This window comes from Sander vitreus, chromosome 1, assembly GCF_031162955.1.
Source record: "Sander vitreus isolate 19-12246 chromosome 1, sanVit1, whole genome shotgun sequence".
Taxonomy (NCBI): Eukaryota; Metazoa; Chordata; class Actinopteri; order Perciformes; family Percidae; genus Sander; species Sander vitreus.
Window position 1 is genome coordinate 6356696 of NC_135855.1, and position 21227 is coordinate 6377922.

The 21227-nt window shown below is 40.4% G+C and overlaps 1 protein-coding gene across 3 annotated transcripts in view; it reads left to right on the top strand.

Annotated features, from left to right (window-relative positions):
• The first annotated feature begins 1497 nt into the window (after positions 1 to 1497).
• Positions 1498 to 21227, top strand: part of sh3gl3a (SH3-domain GRB2-like 3a) — a 51703-nt gene continuing 31973 nt past the window's right edge. For 2 of the 3 annotated variants that reach the window (XM_078255617.1, XM_078255794.1), the window contains exon 1: positions 9209 to 9277. In XM_078255617.1, coding sequence (XP_078111743.1) covers positions 9212 to 9277 — 66 coding nt within the window. In that variant the 5' untranslated portion in view covers positions 9209 to 9211. Of the gene's footprint in view, positions 1679 to 9208; positions 9278 to 21227 lie in introns of those variants that run through there. The other variant, XM_078255701.1, reaches the window with a different exon arrangement.

The following is a 21227-nucleotide window of genomic DNA, read 5'->3' on the forward strand; positions in this document are numbered from 1 at the left end:
ACAATTTAATGTATGCCTAACAAACTAACCTAAACCTTTCTGTTTACATTACGTTATGTTTTGCTCATTCAGGAAGTGCCATGTGCTCAGTGCTTTGTAGTTTTTATGTATCCAATTTATTTAGTATTAGAGCACTGCAGGATGTTTTGTTTTTGAAGCTTGAAAAGCTATGAATTAAATATCCTATATTAGTTAGTTACATTTTTACTAGTCAGAATGTATTTTGGATAATCAAATTTACAATATAGATATCTGGAATGTTTGTTTCATTTTGGATATCTGAAATTAGAGTTTTGACTAGTAACAATTGTAGATATCTGAAATGGGAGTTCTTCCTAATAATAATTCTATTGCAAATATATGGAATGTGCATTCTGGATATCTGAAATTGAAAGCCCCATACACAAATGTGACGTCATTTGTAGGCTACTAGTAAGAATGACGTTGTGGATATCTGAAATGACAATTGTACATAGGAAGAATGTCATTGTGGATATCTGAATTGTTCTTTTTGACTAGAAAGAGTTGAATTATAGATATCTGCATTAAATATCCAGTCTAGCTATCAAATGTTAAAATGGCTTGCCATAATATTCCAGTTCTGTTAGCAGCATGTTTATTAAAGGTCGCTTAATCATGTCATTTAGGCCTATTGCAATCAGTTGGTTGTCAAGATATTTCCGACGCTTTTGAAGTCATCATTTCTCTCCGCCGCGGTTTCCTCCGGGACGAGCAGCTGTCAGCCAATGGGCTTCGAGATGTGGCCACATCTCTGCGATTCAGGAAACTCTCCTCCTCCGCAACCGTCCGCCACTCAACAAGTCAAGCAAGACCACGTCAATCCCATTTCGGGTTTTCACTTTCAAAATAAAACACAGATGGTTTAACAGTATAGGCTGTTCTGCAGTGGAATGAGGAATAGCCTACGTTGTATATATGCCTTCCTCCTACTTGATAAATTAGGCTAAAGAATCAAAACATTTTATAAGAGAAGACTAAGAAGATATTTAACACACCTTACCTTTGTAGCCCATATGTATACGATAAAAGGCCTTTGGAGTTTTCTTTTGGAGTAGGCCTAGGCTCCTGTGAGCAGGAAGTGGATGCCCCGACTAGTAATTTAGTGGAGGACATATGTAATGAAAAATTCCAACACTACTTTAAGAATTCAACCGTCTGAGATGAATAAAAAAGTTTTTTTTTTTAAAGTGGAGTTACAAAAACCACATCACAATGTCACACAACTAAATCCATAGACTTAAGAATACTGTGAGAAACTTAATTTGTGACAGATAAAAAAAATTCTCCCTTATGGACACTATTTACGTTGTTCATTTTGTATGAAAGGCAATAAAAGTAAACAAATAAAAAGCGTTAAATCGCGGTGAAAAAAAGGTTAAAAATTTACACTTTTATTTTTTAAGACAACAAAACAACTTCCGGTTAAGTCAGCCTTCGCTATCTGAGCTTGACTCACCTCAGGTCTTGCTGCAATCTTGAACGGTAGCGACTGATGAGTGTAGTGTTGTGGAGTCGCCTGGCTGGCTCTGTCTTCAACGTACATTTTCCCAGTTTTATTCAGTGTTTTACGGAACATTTTCTTCAGAGGTGAAGCCTAATACGTCTATCGAAGATGTCTGTGGCCGGACTGAAAAAACAGTTCCACAAAGCCAGTCAGGTATGGAGCCGCCTGTTATTGCTCATTCATAACAATTGTATTGGATGTGGACCTTGTTTGCTGCTAACGGGTATACGGAATCGGGCTTCAGGTGATTAGAAAACATTAAAAGTAGCAAACTTTATATTCTTACATGTAACTGTGGTGGATTGTGGCGCAAAATCGGACACTGTTTCGAGGCATTTTAAGCTATCTGTGTACCGTTAACGTTACTTTTTATTCAGATAATTTCGTTTTTTACGAAGACAACGTCACACCAAACTCCGTTGAAAAATCCGAAATTTTAACGTATTCTCGCATATAGGCAAACACACATGCATTGTTAGGGGTAATTTAAGAGCGTTTACGAAACACTCAAATCTCATGGATATTTCGGCAATGTTATTGACGTATAAATTATTCACCTCGCAAAATACTAAGACTTTAATACAATTTCAAATGTTAGATATTGTTGCCGTTGTTTCCAAGCTAGTATCACTGGCGGAAAAAGGTGATATCATACTGTCAGGAAAAGCATTTTTTTTTTTTTTAATCTTTGTAAATTGAATATTAAAAAAAAAATCTTAATATATTTACCTTTTTCTGCCGTAGTTTGGCGTGACATTATCTCTATAGGAGAGATAACCGATTCTGAGTCTTTAACGTTTACATGTGAGAGACCATACTTAGCCTAGTTTTACTATAGAACGAGGGTATTACACTAGTTGTTAGGATTCTATTAAGCTAGTGAGCATTATTTTTTGTCCAGATGTCACAAGCATATGTCTTACTATCCAAGGTTTTGACAGTTTTTTTTTACAAATCGTAATGCAGGAATCAAAAGTAGCGGAGCTTCTACAGAATAGCAATCAGTGGCGGTTCTACATTGAATTACACCCTGGGCGAGACCCCCTTCGAACGCCCCCAAAAAAAAAACCCAACAAAAAACAATTATATTTTATTATAACATTTGTTAGAGGCCTCGGGGGAGACCCAGGACTAGGTGGAGGGATTATATCTCTAACCTGGCCTGGGAACGCCTCGGGATCCCCCAGTCGGAGCTGGTTAATGTGGCCCGGGAAAGGGAAGTTTGGGGTCCCCTGCTGGAGCTGCTACCCCCCGCGACCCGACCCCGGATAAGCGGATGAAGGTGGATGGATGGATGGATGGATATAACATTTGTTGTCATTTGTTAACAACAAATGATATGAAAAGACCAAAGCTGTCTCTTAATACTTTCCAACATTTCTAAGCCCATTTATTTCTACCGAAAACGTCAATCTTTAAAGGTCCCATGGCATGGAATTTTTTAACATTAATATGAGTTCCCCCAGCCTGCCTATGGTCCCCCAGTGGCTAGAAATGGCGACAGGTGTAAACCGAGCCCTGGGTATCCTGCTCTGCCTTTGAGAAAATGAAAGCTCAGATGGGCTGATCTGGAATCTCCTCCTTATGACGTCATAAGGGGAAAGGTTACCTCCCCTTTCTCTGCTTTGCCCGCCCAGAGAATTTGGCCCGCCAATGAGAGAGAGGCATGGCTTTCAAACGAGCAAAGTGGCAGTTGGTCAAGGCCTTCCTATCAACATGTTGCTCATTGATGTGTTTTTGGAGGAAGAAGATTTATCAGGCTGTGGTTTGGGTCTTTAGTGGGATTTATTGATTAAAAAATACAGACTATCACCAGCCTTAACCTTTAATCGATTAGTAGTTTTGTTAAAGACAGAAAATACAGATTACTTTGTTGCTGCATTATGACATCACAGTCACTATATTTGACTACAATATCCCTAAAAGCATGTTTTGGGTGTATTTATATCAATATGGGGGTAATACTCAGGTGTCCACTTGTATATAAATTATGTGAAAATGTACCCCAGCACATACAGTAATGCTATGCGACGTCCCAAACTGGACACATCTGAGAGTAACTTTTTTCATTTAAAATGTGAATATTTCAATGGATATTCCAAATATATTTATGTGTGGAGCTAATTCTCTGCTTTGGTAGGACACACACACACACACACACACACACACACACACACACACACACACACACCGTGCATGAGCTTCCTTGTGAATCCTAAATAGCGCGCCGAGCTGCAGAGCTGGATGGCGTTGCAGGGTGTCCGTTGCCAGACTGGAGCAAAGACCACTATAGGAGTTGTTAGCGCGGATACAACTGCCTGGGAGTGCACCATCCCTTTATCACTATTAAATCACTGTCCTTTATTATCAACGTTTCATTTTTAAGTGCTCGTGCTGCCGCCTCGGGCGGCTGCCCGCTTCGCCCGTGCCAAAAACCGCTACTGATAGCAATAATCCAACTTGTCACGTCTCTCCGCACTGCCGTGTAAATTAAAGGCAGGAGGAATGATATGGAGCCATCGGAAACATTGACCCAAACAGGCCTTCTTATAACAACGATTTCACACAGAGGTTGTTAATATGCTGTAATCTGGGCATGCATCCACTACTCTGAAATGAACTTTAACGTTACCCGATTGGCATGTTATTCCCACAGCCTCCTGCCACCAAAAATACTTGGTATATAACCATGGTGGGCAGCTGGGAGTAACTGTGAACCAGTTCCAACTTTTAGATAACATGTTAATGGAAACAAATGCTGCCTGATGGATCATCTGTTCATCTAAACGAGCAGTGGCTTTTACTGATTGAGAAATGTTTTCAGCTTGGTTTGAATTCATGAGGAACCTTTGTGGGTAAAGTAAGCAAGCCAGGTGGAAATGGATTGGACTAAACTGGAGCTTGGCATGGGGTTTTCCCCTCACTCGTTGTTTATTTGTTAGGTGCTCCCTAATCATAGCCTACACGTCGCCTGCTGATGCATTTGGCCATCGGGCATACAGGGGTTCTGCCACCCGACAACAAAGTATTGTGTTTCAGGTTGAGGTGGGATTGTTTGTTGTGTAGAGCTTTAAGCTTTTGCTGGGTTTCAGTTTCGTTATTATCATCTCTCTCTCTCTCTCTCTCTCTCTCTCTCTCTCTGACTGTGCCAATAAGATCAATAGAACATCTATGTGCATTGCTCAGTGGGAATAGAAAGGGTGTGCAGAAAAGTATTATGCATATCCATTCCATAATGTGAAACCGGGTTCTCGGAGAGGGACAAGTAGGTCAAAAGTTGCTAAGAAACTCCCGCACGCTGTCTACCTTGCAAAAATAAATTGAATAGCTGGCAACGTTACGGTACTAGACCATCGTCAGGCAAATGTCAGGTGTTAAATACTGAGGAGCCATCTTTTAAAGGAGGTGACTGTTTGTCTGCACCAACTTCCACATACAATAAGGCAACATTACCACACAGCAATGTAGGGGTGTTGAAATGAATGATTGCATCGATGCATCGCAATGCTGATCTAGACAATTCTGCACGGATGCAGTGACAGACCATAATCGATTATTGCCTACTGATGTTACTTGTTGATTTTCCGGTCGCTGTTTTTTTTTTTTTTGTTGCCTGCTGTGTTCAGACTCCGCTACATTCAGGAAGTGTCTTTTTTAAGAGCAGATACAGTTAAAAAATGGAAGTTATATGGGTAGTATATATATCTGACTGCTTGAATTTGATGATGAAAACCATGTGTAGCAATATATAATAATATTGAGGAGTTGACGCATCGTTGACAGGATAATCGTAATTGAATCGTGAGACCAGTGGAGTTTCACACCCCTACAGTAACGGAAATGTGAAAGAATGTTATGTAATGTTGCCTTATTTTATGTGGAAGTTGGTGATTGGTGCAAACAGTCTCCAAAGATGGCTTCTCAGTATGTCACACCACTTGCCTGATCACAGGCTAGTACCGAAACCTCGCCAGCTATTAAGTTCATTTTTGCTAAGTTAGACAGTGTGCAGGAGTTTCTTTGCAGCAATAGAAAGAGTGTAGCCCATGGGTTGCATTAGCTCGGTGAGCTAACCATCAGTACTGGATGGAACAAAGCACAAATATAGCCTTGTCTTGAGCTGGGTGCCATACGAGTCTTACATTTGACAGTAGCGGTCAGGTTCAGCCAAGTCGGGTCTTTAAGGGACTATAATAAATATTTTTTATATATTTAGCTTTAAGAAACCCTTTAGCCCCTCTTTCAGCTCATGGTTATGGGTTTATGGCTTGCAACTTTACTATGTGTTTTATAGGGCTGGGTAACGAATTCAATACTTTTTAGGCACCAACCAAATTGCCTCTAAAGTATCGGAAAATGCCTCGTCATTTAATAGCCATTTTTCAATACCTAAGGAGTAGGCATGGGCCGGTATGAGATTCTGACGGTATCATAACCGTGGAAATATCACAGTTTCCGTGTTTCACGGTATTGAGGTATTGCATTTACAGATTTAAAATGTTTTATTTTTTAAATGTCAATGTCTTTTATTTTGAAACACACTGGCACACTGGCAGGGAGAAGGATTTCTAAAGTGCACTTTCTGTCCTTTAATTATGTCTACTAAGGTGTAGATCTCATCAGGGTCAGTGAGCCAATAAGCATGCAGCATGCTTCTACGAAGATCTAATCTGTCTTCTGTATTATCCAGCAAAGACAAGCAATAAATCATTGCATAATATGAACAATACAATATTAGATAGATTAAACAAACTTCCTGGTACAAGTCTTTCCTGGAGGCCAGGCCTGTATGTGATGATGAAATTAGGTGATGCATGAATTTATATGAATGACATCTTTTATTTAACTACTTCAGTCACAGTAGTATATTGAGCACTGACCAAGCCTGGTGTAAACATTCATATGAAAGTCAGAAACAAATCACACAAACTAAAGTGCAGATTGCAGAAATATAAAAACAAATATGTGGCTTTACCACACTTAGTAGTATTCACATTTAATTATCATTTACTGTAATAAACATATGTAAACATGTGGATTGCACTTTTTAAACACTGTCTTTGAACTTTACTTGACAGTTAAATAAGTAAAAATAGAGTACATACAGTATATACAACGGTGTATTTTTTTTTTACAGCGCACACAGAGGAGCTGCCTCCCCCCCACGCTCATGAAGTTGCATGCCGCGTGCATGACAGCATCAACATTGCACTCACACTCAGAGACAGAGAGGCTATCGTTACGTTAGCAGTAGCATGCTGCTGCTGGTCTTGCCGTGGGATTAACTGTACTAATAAAACCGTTGAAACAACGCAGCCACACTGCTGTGAAAGCTCCCCGTACGTCATTTATCAGAGTCTGGTTGTTACCCCTCCCCGTGGCAGTCTCCTCTGCTCCATATCTTTATAACGGAGCTAGCTAACTGGAGCTAACCGCTAATCAGAGCTAATCGTTGCTAACCGAGCCTTCAGTTCTGCGTGCCTGTATCCATTAACTGCATGTATGGACTCGAGCCCGAATAAAACCCTCATTTTATTAAAATGGCTGTACAAATTTTAAACTACAACTCAGAGTTGTTGACAGAAATCTGCTCAAGGTACGGCGTAGCGTTAGCGTGCCAAGTTGATGCTTTCCCTGCGGGTGGAGACTGATTTGCTCTTGCGAGTCACGTGACCAAATGGCAGCCTTTGCGATTAGGAAATCGCGTCTTAACATATCGCGATATTATCGCAAATGCAATTAATCGTTCAGCCCTGCTTTTAAGTAGCTCTGGTTAGCCTTTCCCTGTGAAAACAAAGCTTTATTTTCCCGAGAGCTGGTTTTTAGTTAAATATTAAATTTCTGCACGTTCAATTTCTTTCACACACCTTGCTGTTAGTCAACCCTGGCAGGCTACAGGCCAGGGCCTGTCTTATCAGATACAAACATGACATGATAATTAGTCACCTAACGATTCCAGATCCTTAGGTGTGACAATAGACATCCATACAGACCATGTAGAATTTACAATTTCAGTGGTAATTTTAAGAAAACATGAAAGGGGAGAGAGAGGGGGGAATGACATTCAGCAAAGGGCCACAGTTCGCAGTCGAACCCGCAGCCGCTGTGTCGAGGAGTAAACCTCTGTAGCCTATACGTGCGCCTGCTCTGCCAACTGGGCTAACCCGGCCACAGCAATTTTTTTTTTTTTTTTTAGCACCTTTCATTACAAGTAAACCCAAAGTGCTTTACATTAAAAACGGTTGTTATGTCCCCTTCAATAGAAAACTATAGGCATCAACATTAGAACAAAGCATAAACAGAAATAAGAATACAGGAACCACTATAACCCCCAAAATACAATTTGACATGATTCTATTTGAATAGTATTAAATATATATAAATACTCGATTCTGATTGGCTGCAGGGTGTCCATAAAAAAGTGTCATAGGACGTCAGCGGCTCTATAATACTCATGCACTCTTATACTGTACTACTGATACCACTAATGGAATATCTTCATAAATGTGGGCAAAATTGGTAACTTTCTGTTTGTATTTAAAAAAAAAGAACCTTTATATTATTGTGGAATTAACTCTATTCACATCATAAATTCAGCATAATGTACATTTCCACAGCACTAGTCTATCGGTACAACAATAGAGTCGTGTCATACTCACCGCTCTGCTGCTTTCACTTTCTCTTTAATAGAGAACTACTGTTCATGTTTGCATTGCTTCTACTAGGTTTCTGTTGGGATTGCTGTAGAGTTGCTGACAGTGAAAGTACACACTACCTGCAGATATTTAAAAATGAAAGCCTGCCAAGAAAGTGAGGTATTTTGCACTTTGAGCCCCTGGAAAGCTTTTTAAAGTGCCCATATTATGAAAAAAACACTTTTTCTGGGATTTGGGGTGTTATTTTGTGTCTCTGGTGCTTCAACACACACAAAAAAACCCATCCAAGCTGTTTTGAGTGAGATACGGGTTTCTGAATGTGTCCTGCCTTCAGTCTCCGGGTGAGCTGTTCAAAATCTGCACGGCTTTCTATGTCACTAGCCGAAATGAGGGGCCTAGGGGGCTAACCGTTAGCATGCTGGCGCTAGCTAAAAACGTTTTAAAAGTATTGTTTTCGCACCGGTATCGGAAAAAACCCAAAAGATACCCAACCCTAGTTTTACAAAAATTCTAGCTTCACTAAGTTAAATGTATTAGTATTAGATTAGTATATGTATTGGTTATTTTTGTAAACAAAAATTAAAAAAAAAATTTGTCCGGCCCATGAACCAGCCCATACAAGTGGTAGGACTAGATCAGCGGCCCACTGATTTTTCAATTGACACTGGGCTGGCCCAAAACACCCAACACACCCAAAATATCACATAGGCTAGGTTTTTCCATACACCCCCTACTTTCACAATGAAATGGACTAGTCCGTAACGGTGCGCGGCGCGAAAGATAAACACACAGTCAGTGACAGGAGAACTGGGAAGTACACAAACAGATAGGAAGCAAGACGAGTCTAAACGCGAAAATGAAACAAAGGTGCAGAGAAGCTGCGTGAGAAAAGGAACCGGCCCTTCAGGCAGTCGCTGCCTAATGTGTCAATGTGACAGACATGTTTTCGGCGGTAGCCGGACCTTCATCAGCTCCCGTGGCTGACGATAGTGGTGGTGGTGGTGGTGGTGTCGGTGTCGGCGGCATTGGCATGCAGAGTAAGGAGGAGACTCAGGAGGAGAGAGACAGAGATGAGGGAGTGAGAGTACAACCTGCGGTAAGCAGAGCTCCCCTTAAAACACTTTGCCCCTTGATAAAACTGAGCCAGAAACAAGTGGTGGACAAACTGTTGATGATAACACTACAAAAATAAAAGAAGTAGGCATGCTATACTGTATGATTGAATTAGTTTGGCTAAGTGCGCCCGGTATCTGAGATGATGTTCTCACCGTTTTATTATTATTAGGCTACATTAGCCTACCTTTCATTCACCAAAGTAGCCTACATCTTAATAATAAGCAAAACACCACCTTAAGGTTCATCAAACCTTAAGCTTGTGCATTTGTGTCCTTAAAGTAGCCTAGATAAACATTGCATATCATGCAAACTTTCTTAACGAGAATTGTAGCTTTTCTATCTGCATTGGCAGACAAAAACTCATGATAGACCTCTTCAAATTAAAGCACAGGGCCTCTTCAGTCATGAAATTATATATATATATATATATATATATATATATATATATATATATATATATAACACACATATATATATATAGCTTGTTTTATAATTCATGAAGAGAAAACCGTTTTTTTGTATCAATAAATGGCATAAATTTTTTGAAGTATTTAATGAAAAAATGTAATTAATAATAAATGTCAACTCTCACTGATTCTTGCTTACTCATTACATGGCGTTAGTAGTTTTAAGGAGTAGGAGTTGGTATACATATTCAGAGGAGCACAAGGACGGGTGGTATTTGTGATCTTATGTGGTGGGCCGGTTTGGGCCAAAATGCCAGGGCCGATTTTTGGTCCCAGTCCACCCCTGGTTATGCTCCTGCTACAGTTCGCACCCAGGCGGCTGAAACGGGGTAGGTTTTAAACATGCTTTTAGCCTCTTAACATGTTTGAGATGTCATTACAAGTGCCTAGCCATGTGAACTGATTCCTTCCGAGTGAACACAGTGAATATGACTGCAGTAGATGTGAAAGAAATGCATAAAATGTGTGCTAATTCAGCTATTGCACATACCTCTGTTGAGTTCCGGTGAAGTCGATCGTCAAACTCATACAATCCAATATTCCCAAAAGTAGTTTTTTCCACCAAAAAACAGTGCTCGCGAATTGCCGTGGTTATGTCCATAGTAATGACAATGTAGCAACAAAGATAGGCCGTAGCCTGACATCACAACTGAGCCTGCACAGCTCCAACAAGGCTTGAGTTTAACTGAAAAGTGGAAGTAACAAGTCATTTCGAAATATTTACAGATTGCAATTTAATTTGCAATTATAATATTGGTTCGATGTTTTTCTGAAATTCCTCCAAACCCTGCCCCCTCCTCAGTAGAACTTCCCTCCACTTGCCTCTGATTAGAACCAACCAAAGAAACACACTAGCTGTGTTCGAAACCGCTCCCTCACTCACTCACTCTCTATTCCCTATACAGTTTTATACAGTGGAGGCCACTGGTCTTTGTGCGCTGTAAAAAAAAATATATATACATGTTGATTGTAGGGCTGTGTATAGGCAAGAATCTGGCGATACGATACTTATCACGATACATGGGTCACGATTCAATATATTGCAATATATTTCGATACTGTGCTTAAGGCGATATATTGGGATTTCTTTTTAAGGTATAATTTTAGAAAAACTAATATTTAAAAAAAAGACATGATGTACATAAAAGTCAAAGAAGTTTACTTTAGGTAAACTATTCAGTACACAGAAAATCAAACTGCCAGTTTGGGATTGTGGTTCCCAGGTTCTTAGTGAGCTAATGTTTATATGCCAAAGTAGGCCAAAGTTCAGCCATAGCTACATTATTAGCTTCTAGCAAAAAGTCAGGCACTGCTAGACACTGTTAGGCGAGGACACTAGTGGTGTTTCAGCATAGCCATCTAGCAGTAGGGGGTTAAAACACAATATAAACGTCAACCACTGTCTTACATGAATGTTTTTGAACGTAAAAAAAAAGAAAAAAAAAGAGAAAAGAATTGATATTGCCTTTTTGAAAATCGATACATTATTGCAAAATAAAATAATGAATAAGTGTATCGATTTTTTCTTACACCCCTAGTTGATTGGGAAAAAATGTAATTCGGATGTTATCTACCTGGGCGGGTCTCAATCTACTTGGGTGGTGCGCCCAAGTAGAACCTATGTATGGGAAACTCTGTATAGTGAATGAAATTAACCGCGGAGAATTGGAACACCACTACAAGATGGCACACACTATATAGTGTACTATATCCGCGATAGGGAATGGTTTACCAACACAGCTAATGTCTCGATGGATATAGAAATTCCCAGACTAAATACTATCAGTTATCTAACTGCGTAGAGAGTGCTGGCATTGGTAATGACCTTAGAGCAGCATCGGGGTGAATCATGGATCAGGCCACGCATCAGACTCCTGTTGCCTCCCAGCAGAGAGGAAATCTCATGTTGGCCATCTGGGCTTATACGCAGGAGGATATGGATGTCATTATTCATCTCGCGAAGTCACTCCTGTGTGAGCTAAATGTCAACCTGTCACTTCCTGTTTATGTGTCGGTCTGTACACCGCATGGTTGCAGTGTGTGATCCTCCTCCACAGTTCATCAGTGTGATTGTGCATTGAACTAGACATGCAGTCTCTCTTTCACAGCCCCGTTTTCAGGAGATGGCATGGAGGGCAGGTCTCTTACACAGGGAGGTTCTCCACTCTCACAAAGAGCTGCAAAGATTAGTTGATTAACCGATTAGTTGTCAACTGATCAATTAATCGCCAACTATTTTGCTAATCGATTGATCCCTTTGAGTCATTTTTGAATGGAAAAAAGTCCAAAAAAATGTCTGTCAGCTTGTTAAATGTGAATATGTTCTAGTTTATTCCCTCCTCTGTGACAGTAAACTGAATATCTTTGAGTTGTGGACAAAACAAGACATTTGAGGACATGATCTTTGGGCTTTGGGAAACACCGATCCACATTTTTCACCCTTTTCTGACATTTTAGAGACCAAACAACTAATCCATTCATCCAGAAAATACTCGACAGATTAATCAACAGTGCAAATAATCGTCAGTTGCAGCCCTAAAATGAAATACTGGTGTTTCCTTTTGTGGGCAGTGATTTCACATATTTACATATTTACTGTACATGATTTTTTTCCCTGGTACCGCTTTGATCTCCCCGTTGTTCTCTGTAAAACAATTCAGAGCTTTTCTAACATTTACCTCACCCACAGTGGTTTCCTGCTACTGGAAACACAGGGAGAAACTTTCGGAAAATAACAACCAGACTGTCCAAAACACACTAATCACCCACCGCCAAAAAAATAAATAAATCAGTTTTTAGAACTAGGTGTAGCCTTTGTCATCTTTGTCGAAAATACTGTTTGGTGTTTTCACCTGCTTCCTGAAGGGGACATGTAGAGACCGGGGCTGAGAGATGTAGAAATCTCTCTGAACCAGCAATAGATAACTTGGAAGGGAAGCACTGTCACTTCCTGTTTATTTAAACCATATCTGATTTTTTTTTTTTCTCCACTGTTATTGGAAAAAGGAGCAAGGGGAATGGAGGGGGAATACAATCACTGGCCTTTTTAGATAAACCAACGTGAATTTTTCGAAGTGTGCATTGTTCCTCGCCCTCTAAGTCAACACTGGTTGGCTGAGAGAATCCATGAAACTGCTGCTGTTTTCTGTGGGTGGGGACTTTAAGTTAGGGCTGCAACTACTCCAACTATTTTCATTATCTGTTCATCTGTTTGGGTAGTTTTTGGATTCACCAATCAATCTTTTAGTGTTTGAAATGTTATAAAATACCCAAAAGAAATGACCACCACCTTTTTACCAGAGACCAAGTTGACATCTTAACCCTTGTGTTGTCTTCGGGTCAAATTTGACCCGTTTTCTAAATGTCTATATACATGTATATGTATATACATGGGTTTCTTTTTAAAGGACAATTCCAGTGCTGTGTACCGAGCCAAACGTTCTCTGGGATCTGTTTTCATGCTAATCGAATGTGTCTCTAGCTTGAAACAAACTACCGCAAACCGGGGGGTTAGCTGCTAACGCTAGCTTTCGGAGCACAGGGTAATGGTGCTTTTCCATTACATGGCACCTGCTCGACTCGCCTTGACTCTACTCGCCTTTTTTGGTTTTCGATTACGAAAAAAAGTACCTGGTACCTGCTAACATTCCGTACAACGCGCTTCGCAAGTACAACAAAATATCTATACTATACTTTCACTATATCTAATTTTGTGTGTTTTGTTCAATTTTTTAGCACTTGAAAAAAATATTCGAAATTTTCCGAAACAGTATCTCGACTGAACGTTGACATATGCCATTCTGTGATTATCCTTCCTTTAATATTAGTCCAAAAAATTCAATTTCTGCTTTTTAACTCAAGAATAAGCTATAATTTCCTATAAATTAGGTTTTTTGACCATGAATTCCAAAAATAAGTGTAAATCTAGTAATGAGATGGTGTTAGTGGTGTTTATACATGGTAGTGAAAAGACGAGTTAAACGTCAAAGTGCCAAAAACATTGAAAAAAGCGCCAAAAGAGACGAAAAACGTTAGAAAAAGTGATTTTCGGGTTTTGAAGGACGATGCATGGTCGAATGGAAGACAACACAAGGGTCAAGATGTCTTATTTGTCCAGCCAACAGTCCAAAACCCAAACATTTTCAGTTTAGTAACGATAGAAAACGGAGAAAAGCGGCAATTCCTCACACATGAGACACTGGAGCTAGAGAATGTCTGGCACTCAAGCTTAAAAAAATACTTGTTGCTTTATCAAAATTGTTGTGCAATAATTTAAAAAAATATGACAAAGGATGAACAAAAGATGGACAAACTGCGTTAAGTGTTGTAAACTTTTTTCCAATGAAAGTAGCAAGCACTAACCCCAAAAGCCGCGGCTGTTTTTTTGGTTTTTTTTTTTTACAGATTTTGGTAGTGTATATGACAAAAGAATGAAATTAAAATAGCCCACTTAAAAGCATAGGTATGAAAAAAGAAGCAAATATGTGTTTATATTAGGTTTAGGGAAGAAAATCTAAAAGCGCATTTTGCTGCAGTTTTTAAAATCGATTCTTTTCCCAAGAATCAGAAAAAACGTTCCCTAGAATTTTTTTTACCAGTGATTGACCTAAATATGTTCTGTTCATACAAGAAGTGTATTATTCTACTTTTGCCAAATCCAATCGGCACCCATGTACAGTATCGTGAAAGAATCAAATCTGGACAAAAAGCATATCGTCCCGGCCCTAGTTTATACTGTATACCATCTTGCATTTTTCGGGTCACTTTGTATTGTAAATTGGATAATACTTACATTGAAGATATATATATGAAGTCATTCTAAAAAGATCAGCTGTATGAATTGAGTGTGACTGTCTATGTGAGGTGTACGTTTTTGCATTAGTTTGTGCTTGTGGTCTGGCACTGTGGTGAGTCTGGTGACACATGCAGGAGACCTGGAGATTAGCTGAGGGCCCGATCTGTCCTGCCTCTATCTGGGACTGATAACGTCACTGTTGTTGTTTCGGACCCACTGCTCAGTTTACTGGCCGAAGTCCACAGTACAGGTGGAACCCACTGGAGCTGTGTGACTAATACTCCTGACATGTCACACACAGAAATGGGAGTCAGTGTCATACAAACCTGCAGTTACCCAATGTCTCTGTCCTCTACTCCACTTCCTCTGAGTCAACTCGAAATGACTGTATTCACAAATAATTCCTAAAACCTACGACAGTTTCACTTTTTCTGCGTGTCTGCAGCTTTTGATAAATCTTTGAAACTGCTTAAATCATATAATCACAACTGGAAAACCTTTGAGTTTACACAATGTTAACAAATGGCAGGGTGCCCTGGTGGTCTAAGGGTTTAAAGGTGCTGACCATGTAATGGCAACGTCCCTTCTTGGCATTTCTTTAAATCAATCACAATTGTCTTGGGCGGCGCTAAGCGCCTGGACGGACCCACGGTGCCTCTGCAAAATAGCCTCGGGAAGGAACTTGTTTTGGTGGAACATGTATACATTCAAAGGTTTTTTTTAGTGGTGCAACAGAAAACTCAGATTGGACAGATAGTCTAGCTTACTGCTCCAATTCATTTGCCGTTCTGGCCCTTCTAGGGACAGACATTGGAAATTAGCAGTAGCCATCCAGATATCCATGTATACTGTATTATAATTAGAGATGGTCCGATACCATTTTTTGCTTTCCGGTACCGATCCGATACCAGTGTGTCATATATTTTATTATGTTTTAACAACTGTATATTACTATCCCTGTATGGATGTGATATTATTTCTATCTTTGTTGTCGGTCTGGCTCAGGTTAAACTCTTTGTGAAACATGAATGCCACAGAACTTTCTTGTATTATCCAGTTTGACAGTCAGTTATAACGGAAAAAGAACATAAATAAACTACTTTAACGTAGATTTTCTTTAGGGCTTTATTACGTGGTATCGGATCGGTGCATAAACTCCAGTACTTCCCGATACCGATACCAGCGTTTTAGGCAGTATCGGAGCCGATACCGATATCGGCTCCGATACTGCCTAAAACACTGGTAGAACATCTCTAATTATAATGATGCATAAAGGCTGTGGTAGACCTTTACAACCCATTCTCACTCATAAAGGTACACTGTGTATTGTTTTAAGTACTTTATTAGCTAAAATCAATGTCTTCATTCATAAATATGTCCTCATTGGTGTAAAATTACCTCTGCCAATGATCTGACTTATCCTCGTAAGCGAAGAATTTCTTATCTGTATTTACATTGGACGGGCAAGTCCAAGGAGGCTTCCATGTCGTTCCGCCATTTTGAAAAACTATAATCCGTATGAAACGCACCGGGCAGAGCAGCAGTTTGCTGGCACTGTAAGATGACGTAGTATTAAGAGCGACAATGGCAGGGAGTAGTATGAAAGCCCAAAATTCCGCATATGGTGGTTGGTTGGGGGGCGGGGGTGGATGGGTCAAACAACACAGGACTTTCACCCAGGAGACCAGGGTTTGTGTCCCGCATGTCACAGAACTGTGCATTTTATAACCCCGCTCACCATCTTTTCCTAAACCTAACTGTCGCCTTCTTTGTTTCCTAAACCCAACCGTCCTGTTCTTTTACCGCGTGTCATGTAATTGTACCTTTTTATAAGCCCACCCACAATCTTTCCCAATTGTCCCGACCAAGCACGTTTAGATAACGTGTGTTTATTGTCAATAACAACAGCAAAGGCACCTGACCAATCGCTGTGTAAAACGTCACAGATTGTTTCTTTCAGAAAGTCTTAATTTTTTTTAATTTTGTTTACCTTCTGACTGCTGCACTGCTGATATGTGATGTGTGTGCTATATTGTGTTGTGTTGCTGAGAGTGTGAACTGTACACGTGAACACGTGAACTGTGTAGTGTCGTTGGGTATATGGATTGCACGCACTGATGTTCTGCACTAATGAAGTTCCTAATAGATACATAAAGTTTATTGAATTAGATTGTGTTACAAAAATTGTTAGATGCAACCGCCTTGGGTTCTGCCGTCATACTGAAGCTTTTAGTCAAGCAGCATATACGGTTAAAACCCGAACTCCCTATCAGTGATACAGTTAAATTTAGGTTAAAGTGTCTCAGGGTGCTGAACGTGTGTGCTGTCGCGTGCATGCACTCAACGTCCATTGTCTTCTCCGTGCAGTAGCAACATGTTATTACTGTAATCTATGTACGCCTGCAGCCTGCCACAGAAACATAACTCCATTAGATAGAGATACAGCTGACACCTCGGAGGAAGGACTCTATCCATCTTTAATGATGCAGTGATGGAGGGACCGAGCCACAGTCGCCTGGATGTCTGGCAGGCAGCCTGTCAGCTCATTAACTTTTCAGCAGCGCAACATTGTGTGACGTGGTTATGTTTTCCAGCTGACCAGCAGCTGATACATGATATACAGAAACAGGGTGTCCTCTGGGAGGATTTCCTAAAAGAGGGGAATATGATACCAGTAGCTGTTCTCTTCCACTGACAAAAATACTTTGTTTCTTTTAAAGGGCCTAGAATATTAGTTTTTCTAGTGGTTTCATGTTTAAAGCTATAGTACGTAGTTTCTCTCTCCCCCATGAGGAATTCTAAGTAATGGCAACAACACTGTTGGCGCGTCCACATGATACAAGCCTTCCGTGATCAAAATATATATCAAAAATATAATGGAAAGTATGTTGTTACGTGTCATTGGGCATTTTTAAGTGGGTATATGGAAATCCTGGAGCTTTCTTAGTGGGTATACTGCGTATACCTGCGTATCACGTAGACTACACCACTGGCGTTTGCGGCTGTTGAGACTGCAACACAACCCCGCAGATTCCAAACCAAAACGGGTCAGAAGGGTTTTCAAATGTCCCTGGTTTAGGGGCTCGGAAACGCCGGTGCAGGGGGAATGAGAGGTGTAAACGTAGTAATAGATATTCCTTTTAAAACCAAAACGTAGCAATGTAAATGTAGCCTTAGTGGAATACCTGGATCTGTTCAGCTCTAACTAATCTCTTAGTAAATCTTTTAGTTTGTAGCTCATCTTTTATGAGCAAAGATCAAACATTGAGGTTATAGGTTTCCCATTTTAACCTGGGACTGTTGCTTTCGCTGGTGGAAATGACCAACTTTGCTGGCAGACTTTATCAGGTGAAGCTAATTAATTGTAATTCCATAAGTAAGCAAGTAACAACAAACGTTTGACGGTTTTTGTGGTTAACGTTGTGCTCTGTGAAGCTGCCAGTAGGTGACTGTGAGCCGGCTACAGGCACCGCCAGATGACGTTTTTTTTTTCAGGGGCCGTGGTAGTGGTAGAGCGCCATGCAGCGATGACAGTTAAGATTAGGCACCAAAACAACTAGTTAAGTTCAGGAAAAAGATTGTGGTTTGGATTAAAACACTCCCGAGGAACGAATAAGCGTGTCCTGGGTCAAAGTATTCTGTTTTCGCTGCGAAGTGAACTCCTCTCTCCACCTTGAAAGCGTTGTGTTTTCTGTTGACACCACGTTGTGCTATTTCATTTTGAGATTATTTTCCATTGAATATTTAGTGTTCATAAATAAGTGTTTTGGCATGGCTGGCCAAGTGGCACTATATCAATGGCATTGGAAAGGGGATTTCATTATTGCATGTTTTGTTTTGTTGAGCATGATCAAAAAACACAACTCAGTATCAACCGATGGGCTGCTACATTTTGAACTTTTAAAGTTTTGATATCAGCATTGTCCTCCAAAATCCAGGATCAGTCATGCTGTAGTCTTGACAGTATATCAACGCTGTACCAAGGCGACCATTCTTTAACATTGAATTAACTGAATTAACAACAGAGAAACATGGTTGGGAAATATAAACATTAAATGTGAGTTATGTTTCACGCTAGCTCGTTTACTAGCTGTCATTATGATTTTCCACTCACACCACGTGGCCTGAGCGAATGAATAATAATGGCATTAGATCGGAGCAAGACTCGTCAGCCAACGACGCTACTGATGGGACCGGACAAGTGTGTCCCAGCTCTGGACGGGCCTCTAATGAGGCAATTACCTGCAATGACCCAGGCATGGCCAAGGAGGATTAATCCCATAATGGCATGCCACCCTGTCTTGATTTGTTTTTCTCGCTCTAAGAAAAGATAAATTAATGTTCTTGTAAATCTCTCGAGTGTCTGTTTTCAGGAGACAACCTTGTTAACTCGCTCACAGTTTATCAGGAGATGATTCTCCTGCGACGACTGATAGCGGAAACAGAGCAGTGGTGTATGGTATCGCAGGTTGGGGTTAAATACATCTGCCTTCCTGTCTGTCTAAAAAGGAAACATAAAACAATACAATGTCTGCAAGACTGCCTGCTGCCTCTTCCTTACTGCACACACCGAAACTGCAACACATGAACAACCAACAACCCTGAATACCCCCCCTCTCACACACACACACACACTAACAGTGCTGTCGGGTCGATAACTCTTTGTGTATAGTAGATGCTGAATGAAAGGCTCTATTCACTGTGTTATCTCGCCAAGGACATTTCGAGCTTTACAACTTACAGACCTGACAAACAGACACACGTGAGTCACTACAGCTATGTTTGAATCAAAACCTTCTCTAGCTGGTGCAAAACTAGTCTGGCTCATCGGATGTACAGTGCTTGGATAAAGCCTGACACGCTGGATGTCAGGCCCGTTCCACTATCTCTGCCACCTATTTTGCAAGGGCACCGTCGCTGTGTCCGGAGCTTAGCGCTGCCCAAGGCGATTGTGATTGGTTTAAAGAAATACAAACAAGCCAGAGCGTTTTTTTGCCCTATCCCAGAATGATTAACCGGTGTAGCCTGACACCAGTGGTGGAATGTAATTAAGTACATTTACTCAAGTACTGTACTTAAGTCCAAATGTTGAGGTACTTGTACTTTACTTGAGTCTTTTCTTTTCATGCCACTTTCTACTTCTACTCCGCTACATTCCAGAGAGAAATATTGTACATTTTACATTCATCTCACAGCTTTAGTTACTAGTTACTTTACACATTAAGATTTTTGCACACAAAACACATGTAGTCAATTCTGCATTGAGTACTTTTAATTTTAATACTTTAAGTACATTTTCCTGATGATACTTACATATTTTTAACACTTTCAGTGCAGGACGTTTACTTGTAACGGAGTATTTTTTTACTGTGTGGTAGTAGTATTTTCACTTAAGTAAAGGATCTGAATACTTCTTCCACCACTGACTGACAGCGCTGTGGAGATGGGTCCAGCTATGCGAGAAAACCGAAGTGTGACAAACTATTCATCCCTCACTTTGGGAACCCATGGAGCCCTTTCAAGGACCCCGAGTGGTCCCTGATCCCTGAACCTTACTTTGACAACACTTTACTGTGTCTTATTGAGCCGGTTGTACAATCAGCTGTCTCCTTTCTTTGGCCCTATTAGGGCTGCAGCTATCGATTATTTTAGTAATCGATTATTCTACCGATTATTCCATCGAGTAATCGAATAAGAAATACTTAGTAAGAAATACTTAGTAAACAGCAATAGTAAATATTTATTGTTGCTGTGAACTAAAAAAAAAAGGGAATATACATATATACAAAAGACAGGTTTTTTTTGAAAAAGCAAAAATTTTTTATTGCCAAATTCCAAGTACATTTTTGGTGGCCCAAATGTTAATATTTTTCACCCCCTTCCCCTTCTTGCCTCTGGCTCTTTGCACTGGATATGCAAAAGAGCTGTTCACTAACCAGAGGGTAAATGTGACTGTACAAAGCTTACAGCAGGGCTATTCAACTACACTGTTCTGGGGAACACATTTTCAGATGCCTAATACTGAGTGAGGAGAAAGAATAAAGAATGCAGACATCACCGGCATGATGACGTCATTCACGTGCATATTAAGTGGCCATGCTGGGGGGAGGAGCCGGTTTGTTTCCGGCAGCAGCTAAGATTCCAAAGATTAGTAGCAAACTAATAAACAGTCAGACTACAAACCGACGGCTCTCGTTTTAGCTCGTTGGTAAAACATCGCTATTTGCAGAGTAGCATGCTGTAGGCTAGTCGTTAGTTAGCTACCTGGTGTCGGGTTCGCTCCGTGGAATGGATGAGTAGACTGGATGTTTTCTACAGAGATGATGTAGCAGCTTAAAATGATCCCAAACTTTCTGTCGTTTTCTCTCGCCTGTCTCTTCTCTTAGACCCTCGCTATTTTCGTCTTCCTTCATTTGTAATCTGGGCCGTCAGTCTCGTGCATAGACAGTATATAAACGGTCTTGTGTCCACAGAAGCGTCAACCTGTTGTGTGCACTAGTAATTATCCTCCGTGCGGAAACACAGTGAGCCGTACAACCTTAATTACGTTGATTTAACGAAGCTTCGAGGCAAAGAATTTTGCATCGATGATTTTTTGTAATCGAATTATTCGAGTTATTCGAGGAATCGTTTCAGCCCTAGGCCCTATCAAATCAACGAGGAGCACC